The following is a 10,227-nucleotide window of genomic DNA, read 5'->3' on the forward strand; positions in this document are numbered from 1 at the left end:
CCATAGGTATGAATGTGAGTGTGAATGGTTGTTTGTCTATATGTGCCCTGTGATTGGCTGGCCACCAGTTCCAGGGTGTACCCCGCCTCTAGCATGAAGACAGCTGGGATAGGCTCCAGCACCCCCGCGACCCCCGTGAGGATAAGCGGTAGAAAATGAATGAATGTTTACAATGTGATCCACTTTCGGGTCCCGACCCACTAGTTGAGAATCCCTGCTATGAGGAAGGACTTCTCAAATGGTCTCAACTTGAGAGCCGCATTTTCATTAAGTCACAACCTACTATTTTTTAGTCATTTTTGATGTTATTTTATTCATTTTAACACTTATTTCAGTAATGTTTATTGTTTTACATTTTTAATGAAGTCATTTTTAAGGTTGATTTTATTCATTTTAACACTTATTTCAGTCATGTTTATTTTTTACACTTTTATTGAAGTCATTTTAATGTTTATTTTACTCATATTAACACTTATTTCAATCATGTTTATTTTTTTACACTTTTATTGAAGACATTTTTAATGTTTATTTTATTCATTTTAACAGATTTCAGTCATGTTTTTTTACACTTTTATTGAAGTCATTTTTAATGTTTATTTATTTTATTTTTATTACATTTTTAGTAGTTGCCCTTTTTTATTTTTAATGTTTATTTCATTCATATTAACACTTATTTACCTTTTTAATTTTCATTTATTTTAATAAATTTACACAATTTTATTGAAGTCATGTTTATTGTTTTTTTTTTTAATTTTTTTAACAGTTTATGGCAATTTTTATTTTGTTTTTTTGGTTTTATTTAGATGTTTTTCGACTTTAATTTCAGTGAAACCATGCAAATGTATTGGATTTTTCTAAATCACATGCATTTTTTTTTAAACATGAGTTGAATTATTTAAACATAATTAAAGGAATTTATTAAAGCATTTTATCAAGGAAATGAGGACAAACATGATAACGGCATGCATACAAATAATGTCACTTCCAACCACCAGTTGAGAACCACTGAAGCATATCCGAGTCTCATTTCTGGGGGTGTAGTCCCTTGGGCAAGATACCGTATATCATGCTCGCCAGTGATAGCTCGTCCGTCGCATTCCTCGAATAATCGCTCGAGCTCACTCCCCTGTCCACGGTGTTATTTGTATCCCTTGCACCTTGGCTCGCTATTGTGTTTTTTCCTCCCCGTCGAGGCCGTGGAAAGCTGAGACTGACTGAAAGGACCATCATTCCAGAATGATTTAAGACTGCAGACCTGAATGAAAAACTGCAGGTTGTCTTTGGCTTTGGTTGTGTTCATGTAAAGGTTAGCATAGCTTGTTATTTCCTCTCTATTAATACCGTCACCCTCCGCTCGCCATCGCTCTCCATTCCTGGGATGACAGACATGGCGATCATAGCTGAGCGTCAAGCGTCGGCGGGCGCGTGGGAAACGTCTCGGCGCACCCGGCGCACCGTCCCACCACGTGCTTTTGACAACGAGCCGCGACTTGTCGTCGTCGCGGCGTAAAGCGTGTTATCTCTTTAACATGACAGATCGTCTGTGTTTTTCGGTACAGTGAAGACCAATGATTGATGGCGGAGGTGTGCGACTGTGTAGTCTGCCTGTCAGGAATGAGTTAAAGATTCCTTCCTGGCTTGCTTGCTTGTTTGCATGTCTTGCCCTCCTTTGTTTTATAGTCCGAGGACTGCTTGTGGGTTTTCCTTGGAGCATTTAGTCACAGAATGTTGTTTACTTGAATATCTGCTTTTGACCTCATTTGAAGACATTCATCGATTCAACGTAGTAAAACCCGTTTGTTCTTATGCCCTAATAATCCTAGGATTACGTACACTACCGCTCAAAAGTTTGGGATCACTTGGGAATTTTTTTGGGCCAGTCTGAGATATGGATTTTTCTCGGCAGTCCTGCTATGAAGTCCAGTATCCTGAAGTCGCCGCTTCACTGTTGATACTGACACGGTCATAATATTGTCATAACAAAGTCATAACTTTAGGAGAATAAAGTAAAACGATTATGGGAATAAATTGATAATTGTACCACAAGAAAGTTGAACTATTTGGAAAATTTTTAAATATTTCAAAACATTTAGTCAAAATATGAAGAAAAAGTTCTCATTATATGAGAATAAATTAGTGACAGAGTTGAAATACGAGATATGAGATATATTAAATATAAAAATATTTAAATATAAATATTAAAGTTTCTTATTAATATCATAATATTTAAAAAAAATCACAAAATAAAGTTGCAATTTGTGGAAGTTATAATATTGTAGAAATTAAGTCATAATATCCGAAAAGAAAATTTATGACGATTATTTACAAAGAAAGTTGAAATATAAAAAAATATATACAAAAATTTTCTTGAAATTTCTTGAAATATACACTACCGCTCCAAAGTCGCCGCTTCACTGTTGATACACTGTCATAATATTGTCATAACAAAGTCATAACTTTCGGAGAATAAAGTAAAACTATTATGGGAATAAATTGATAATTACGAGAAGAAAATGTACCACAAGAAAGTTGAACTAGTTGGAAAATTTTAAAATATTTCAAAACATTAAGTCAAAATATCAAGAAAAAGTTCTTATTTTACGAGAATAAATTAGTGACATAGAGATGAAATATTAAAGATATATTAAATATAAAAACATTAAAAAATATATTTAAATATGAATAATAAAGTTTTTCATTAACATCATAATATTTTAAGAAACAAACACAAAATAAAGTTGCAAATTGTGGAAGTTATAATATTGTAGAAATGAAGTCATAATAGCCGAAAATAAAATTTGTGACGATTATTTACAAAGAAAGTTGCAATATACAAAAAGTTTCTTGAAATTTCCAGAAATATACACTACCACTCCAAAGTTTGGGATCACTTGGAAATTTCATCCTGAAGTCGGGATCAAATTGATAATTACGAGAATAAAATGTACAACAAGAAAGTTTAACTCATTGAAAAATGATTTTAATATTTTAAAACATTAAGTAATTATGCAATTTGTGGAAGTTATAATATTGTAGGAATGAAATCATAATATCTGAGAAGAAAATTTATGACGATTATTTACAAAGAAAGTTGAAATATAAAAAAAATATATACAAAAATTTTCTTGAAATTTCTTGAAATATACACAACTGCTCAAAAATTTGGGATCACTCGGGAATTTTTTGGGCCAGTCTGCTGATACTGACACTGGTGTTTGACGGCTACTATTTAGTGCAGCTGCCAGGTGACGACCTGTGAGGCGTTTTTGTGTCCTTGTTAGACCCAGTTTGTGCTGCTCTTCGAAGGGAGTAGTTAACAGCATGGTAAGAGATTTTAGTTTTAGTTTTTAGATTTTTAGATGGCTTTTCTAATAATGTATTAGCCTTATAAAATGATTAGCTTGGATTAGCAGCCATACCAGGAGATTGATGCAGAGGACTGACAGTTGTTGATAGTAGGCCTCTATGCAAAAATGTACATCCTTCTTTCAAAATCATCTGATTCATTTTAATTGTTGTGAAATGGAAAAAAAATTGTTTGTGAAATGAATAAAATGTATTTTTCTTTGGTAAACAAAGAAATCTGCAAGTGATCCCAAACTTTTGAGCGGTAGCGTAAGTGTTGAAACTACAGTAGATGTTGCATTGAAAACTATTGAATGGTGAATCGCTGGTCTCCTGCTATACCGTAAACCATTTAGCCTTCATTTGCATTCGCTCATTGCCTGTCATTGTCCTGCTATCCAGCTCTCCCACAAAGCGCTCCACTGTGTGTACATACGCCATTCTGACCAAAGAATGACGGCACGCACTCAAAGCGACATGTCAGACATAAGCCAGCGCTCATTTGCATCTCGTGGCATGCGGGTCACGGTGCTTGAAAAAGCCTCGTTGTATGTTCATGCAGTGGTGTGACGTTGCTGTGGACGTCGCTAGAAATAAAGGCTTCATACGGGTAATGTTGAAAGTCGCCTTTTAATTAGGGGTCGTCCAGATTTAAATATTGATATTAGGTCAATATCAGGCAAAAAGACAGTATATTTGACAGGAGCTATTGGAGGACAAGCAGCATAGAAAACAGTGAACAGTGCCGCAATGCTGTCTCCGTCCACCAGAGGAGCACAGAGCCCAGAGGGAAGCTGACGTCATTGCAGCACCCCAATGAATACTTTGCCCAGATGCAATAATGCAATAATGTAATATGGGAAAACTTTTAAAGACTGCCCCCCTCATTTAAACTAGTATTGGTACATGTTTGTATACTTAACACATGCCGCTTTATTTGTACGACCTGTGTGTGAGAAAGCCTAGCGTGGGCTTTGATTATTTCTATTGTGCAAGGTGGCAGTTATCATTAATAACTGGTAGAGAATGAAGTGTATTGTTTGTATGGGCATGCATTATGGGCGTACATGTTCTTTGTGGCGTGGGCTTTGACTTTGTGGATTATATCTATTCTTTCTATTGAATTATTTCATGCAAGGTGGCAGTTATCATTTATAACCGGTGGAGAATGAAGTGTATTGTTTGTATGGGCATGCATTATGGGCGTACATGTTCCCTGTGGTGTGGGCTTTGACTTTGTGGACTATATCAATTCGTTCTATTGAATTATTTCATGCAAGATGGCCGTTATCATTAATAACTGGAGGGAGGAGCGACTGCATTTACAGTATATGCCGCATAGATTCTGACATTGTGGATGTGGATTTGGACTTTGTGGATTACATTAAGTCTTTCTATTGAATTATTTCATGCAAGGTGGCCGTTATCATTAATAACTGGAGGGAGGAGCGACTGCATTTACAGTATATGCCGCATAGATTCTGACATTGTGGATGTGGATTGGACTTTGTGGATTACATCAAGTCTTTCTATTGAATTATTTCATGCAAGGTGGCCGTTATCATTAATAACTGGAGGGAGGAGCGACTGCATTTACAGTATATGACGCATAGATTCTGACATTGTGGATTACACCAAGTCTTTCTATTGAATTATTTCATGCAAGGTGGCCGTTATCATTAATAACTGGAGGGAGGAGCGAGTGCATTTACAGTATATGCCGCATAGATTCTGACATTGTGGATTACACCAAGTCTTTCTATTGAATTATTTCATGCAAGGTGGCCGTTATCATTAATAACTGGAGGGAGGAGCGAGTGCATTTACAGTATATGCCGCATAGATTCTGACATTGTGGATGTGGATTGGGTTTTGTGGATTATTTCTTGTGTTTCTTCGTATTTCTGCTGTGCAAATTGACGGTTATTGTTCATAACTGGAGGATGGATGACATTATGACATGACACGTCTGCCTTGTGTGTGTGCATATGGTGGGTTGGGACTTTATTGCTTATCGCTAATCGTACTGTTTTTTTATTTATTGTGCAAAGTGGCAGTTATCATTACGGGAGGAGGAATGACATTATGATGACTTCGGGCGTTGTGCTTTACAAGTTCGATCCACATTAATCCTAATCAAGACGTCTGCTTACCATAAACTAGAGTTTACTAGTTTGGTGTGTAAATGACTCGAGTCGGTTTACAGTGTGCAACGTGATGCAATGATTGCCTGCACATGTGTGGTGTATGTTTTTTTGTGCGTTTATGGTTGGGTGGGTTGGAGTGGGGGGCGGGTGGGTATGAAAAGCTGGGTAGAAATCTAACCCCCCTTTTTCGCTCGCTCTCAAACTTCCAGCAGACCCACCCAAATCCCCGGCAGTCCCAGTGGGTTTTATGGAAAGCACATTGTGACGAAGGAGCTCTCCACCTCCCCCACTCGGAAACCTTTCTGTCCTTCTGTCCTTTGGTCTCCTCCTTCTCCTCTGCTGTGATAATTAGTAGTCAAGTAATACCGGGGGGGGGGGGGGCTGAACACAGTGTAGAAATCCCCTTTTCCGTTCCCGTGACAGCCAGTGAAGGCCTCAATCTACGCTCATGATAACCTGAAGCGCTCCCAGTCCGGTAAACACTCCCAGTCTCGCCGCATGCTAGCAAACGTTCAAGATGTCCGTCATGAAAGGAAAGCTTTTTAGTGCAAAAACCTCATCTCTATTCACCTCCATGCCTCCAACATCTGCTGCTGGGCCAACTCTTGAGATCATTAACCCCTTCGCGGCACTGCACAGAATTGCACCACAGTGCATGAGTTGCCTGCTTTTTGTCACAGGAGGAGTTTGGAGGCTTCTTTTTTGGCTCCGAAAGACCAGCTCCCGGGTCGGTAGCGGTGCATGCAGATCGTCCTCCGTGACAAAACCAGAAACAAGATACAAGTTTGCGTTTTTTGCGACATCACACGGTTTTGTTTTGTACTTTATGACGTCTCTTTGCACGTGGTGCCTGCATGTGCGATGAGCATCTCGATGAAATACAAGAGGCGAGCAGCTTTTCGGCAGCTTCAAGAGAAACCTAATAACACCAAAAGCTGACAATTACAGGAAAACCTCAAGATGAAATACTACCCCTTGAATAAACGTACGTCTAGTACCTCTGCTTTTTCTCACACCAGAATACTGACTGACGATCCAAGTAGTACCGCCCGGGGATGTCCAATTCAAAACTTGGGAGACGCTAATACCGTATTTTCTGGACTATAAAAAAAAAACATACATAAGTCGCACTGGAGTATAAGTCGCACAAGGCCAAAAATGCATAATTAGGTAGAAAAAAACCATACATAAGTCGCACCAGGCCAAAAATGCATAATTAGGTAAAAAAAAACATACATAAGTAGCACAAGGACAAAAATGCATAATTAGGTGGGAAAAAACCATACATAAGTCGCACCAGGCCAAAAATGCATAATTAGGTAAAAAAAAAAAACATACATAAGTCACTCCGGAGTATAAGTCGCACAAGGTCAAAAATGCATAATTAGGTAGAAAAAAACATACATAAGTTGCTCCGGAGTATAAGTCGCACAAGGCCAAAAATGCATAATTAGGTGGGAAAAAAACATACATAAGTCGCACAAGGCCAAAAATGCATAATTAGGTGGGAAAAAAACATACATAAGTCGCACCAGGCCAAAAATGCATAATTAGGTAAAAAAAAAACATACATAAGTCGCACCAGGCCAAAAATGCATAATTAGGTAGAAAAAAAACATACATAAGTCGCACAAGGCCAAAAATGCATAATTAGGTAGAAAAAACATACATAAGTTGCTTCGGAGTATAAGTCGCACAAGGCCAAAAATGCATAATTAGGTAGAAAAAACATACATAAGTTGCTTCGGAGTATAAGTCGCACAAGGCCAAAAATGCATAATTAGGTGGGAAAAAAACATACATAAGTCGCACCAGGCCAAAAATGCATAATTAGGTAAAAAAAAAAACATACATAAGTCACTCCGGAGTATAAGTCGCACAAGGCCAAAAATGCATAATTAGGTGGGAAAAAAACATACATAAGTCGCACCAGGCCAAAAATGCATAATTAGGTAAAAAAAAAAACATACATAAGTCACTCCGGAGTATAAGTCGCACAAGGCCAAAAATGCATAATTAGGTGGGAAAAAAACATACATAAGTCGCACCAGGCCAAAAATGCATAATTAGGTAAAAAAAAAAACATACATAAGTCGCACCAGGCCAAAAATGCATAATTAGGTAAAAAAAAAAACATACATAAGTCGCACCAGGCCCAAAATGCATAATTAGGTAGAAAAAAACACACATAAGTCAGAACAGAAAAGGTGTCCAGTGTTTATGGAACATAAACACTTTTTTCCATTTATAAGTCGCTCTGGAGTATAAGTCGCAGGAACAGCCAACCTATGAAAAAAAGGTGTGACTTATAGTAGAAAATATGGTTTACTTCTCCGAAACTTAAGCCAAAAACTTACCACTTCCACACAGAATGGGAGGAGAACTTGATGACGTCATGCACTGTTAAGATCATGTGACTTAGCTTTGTTAAAACAGCTGATCATTTCTGTTAAATAGAGGATCTTTGACGACCGTTTTTGCAGTCACCTCCTAAAAACAGCAGAATATTTCTGATTTCTGAATTAAAAACAGCTGAACCCTCGTGCCATATAGAGGATCTTTGACTATTTTCCTTGTTGTCTCTTGTCTATCTTTTACAGCAACTTCAGACTTTCCAGAGCTTGAGTTGCCCCGGCTTTTCAATCTTTGACAGCTGCCAATCAAGCCTGCCCGTATCGAACCCGCCCACCGGCCGACTGGACTCAGAATTCACCGCCGTCTCCGAGCTGGGACGCGGACCCCGACAGGACGCAATGGTCGACGAGGAGGATTCTTCCGATGAGGAACTGGACAGCGACTCGGCTTGTAGCGTGGGCTCGCCATCCGGGTCCCCCGTGAAGGGCAAAGTCGCCCTCTGGAAGGGCGACTGCGGCGCAACGAGGGACATTTTCCAGCTCGGAGGAGAGCTGGATCTTGAGCAGATTGAGAGAAATTGAACATATTTTTGGAGATTCCGAAAGACTATATCTGGATTGGACACGGAAGAGAAGAATTTGAAAGGGAAAGACGTTGGAAAGACAATGAAAGCGACTTCCAAAGGATCAAGTACGTGCCTTGAACATTCTGACTATCTGAATCAACAAACTTTAGTTCTTTTTATCGGGATTTGCTCAGGAGTGTAAACATGAGGGTTAGTCTTAAAAAAAAAACGTATTCCCCGCCGTCTTCCGAAGTGGTCAGCCTGTCCAGAATCACCTTTTTTTTTTGTATTGCTCAAGGTGGACACAGGAAGTACGCTGTCAAAAAGCGACCGTTGACCTTATTCTCTGACTTTGCTGAATGTAGACTCGATAAGCTTTAAAGACGTTGTTTGGGTTCACATGGACATCGGTAGTGCGGCGTTCAACCCAACGGCCTTAACCTGGACACCATCGTAGTCCTAGCACAGATAGTACTTCACAACAATGTCGATATAGTTCGATATACGGTGCGCGTATCCCTCACATTTCCGCAGACGTTGCATTATATCTTCTCAAGGGACAACACTAAATAAAAATAATAATAATAATAATAATAGTAACCTTGTATAAAAGAATATTCAGTCAGGTTCAAGTCCGGAGGAGCTTCTTTAGCAAAGCCTGGAGGTGTGTTTAGGGTCCTTATGTTGGGAAACTGCCCGGTGGCCCAATTTCCAAAGAGACGGGATCATGTTCTGCTTTAAAATGCTGTGGACTTAATAAATAAAATAAATAAATAAAGGCTTGGCATCCATATTTAAATATTGATATTGGGCCAATATCAGTCATAAAGTATATTTGACAGGAGCTATTGGAAGACAAGCAGCATAGAAAACAGTGTACAGCGCCGCAATACTGTCTCCGTCCACCAGAGGAGCACGAAAACCAGAGGGAAGCTGACGTCATTGCAGCGCCCCAATGAATACATTGCCCAGATGCAATGTAATATGGGATATATGCTTTAAAATGTGTCACAGTGTGTCACATTTTTTTGGAATTTTCCCTCAACAAACCGCAACTCCCTGGTATTGGCAGCACTCATGCAGCCCCAGACTATGACCGTTCCACCACTAGTAGTATTGTATATACTTTCTATAGTATTATCCCTTGATAAAATCACGCCTGCTGAAATGTGAGGGTTGTACCTATTGTGACATATATGGAGAATTAGTAAGCACACCATGAGAATATGAAAAAAATATTCCATAATCGACATAAGCTAAATGGCTGGATTATTGCTGTCCATGTAAGCATAGGCTAATTCTCCTCACATGCAGCCGCCCTCTTTTTTTTTCTAGGTTCTTCATATGCATTTGTATATTGGAATTAAACACACAGACTCTCTCAAATTATTAGTTCTGACATGATAATGTTTATTTTTCTAAGTGACTTTTTTTTGTAATGGAGCTGTTTGTGGAGCGAGAGCGAGAGGGATTTCTTCTTACGAACGGACATGAAAATAAACCCCCATTCCCGACCTCGTGTCTTGTTTCATTTCCTCCATTAAATGAAGAAACATCGGCTGTGTACACACTTGTGGTTGTGTCCTTCGGTAATTGCAGTTCTGGACCACAAATGTTTTAAAAAAAAAAAAACATTTGTTGGAGTAGTCGGACATCTGCATGGAGATGACATGTTTTCCATGTGCTTAAATGGGTTTTCTCTGAGTAAATCCACATTCAATCCGCTTCATTCCACAGTCAAAAACTAAATGGAGTTTACACATTCATACCTATGGACAATGTGGAGTCACCAATTAACCTAGCATGTTTTTGGAA

The 10,227-nt window shown here is 38.6% G+C and overlaps 1 protein-coding gene across 1 annotated transcript in view; it reads left to right on the forward strand.

Moving 5' to 3' along the window:
* LOC131107968 (protein FAM53B-like) overlaps positions 1-9,978 on the forward strand; it is a 39,741-nt gene extending 29,763 nt beyond the window's left edge. Inside the window, exon 5 of the mRNA XM_058058510.2 lies at positions 8,093-9,978. Coding sequence (XP_057914493.2) covers positions 8,093-8,428 — 336 coding nt within the window. The 3' untranslated portion in view covers positions 8,429-9,978. The remainder of the gene's footprint in view (positions 1-8,092) is intronic.
* The last annotated feature ends 249 nt before the right edge of the window (positions 9,979-10,227 follow it).

The sequence above is a fragment of the Doryrhamphus excisus genome, linkage group LG20, assembly GCF_037039965.1.
Source record: "Doryrhamphus excisus strain RoL-2023G ecotype Guam linkage group LG20, RoL_Dexc_Guam_v1.1, whole genome shotgun sequence".
Lineage (NCBI taxonomy): Eukaryota > Metazoa > Chordata > Actinopteri > Syngnathiformes > Syngnathidae > Doryrhamphus > Doryrhamphus excisus.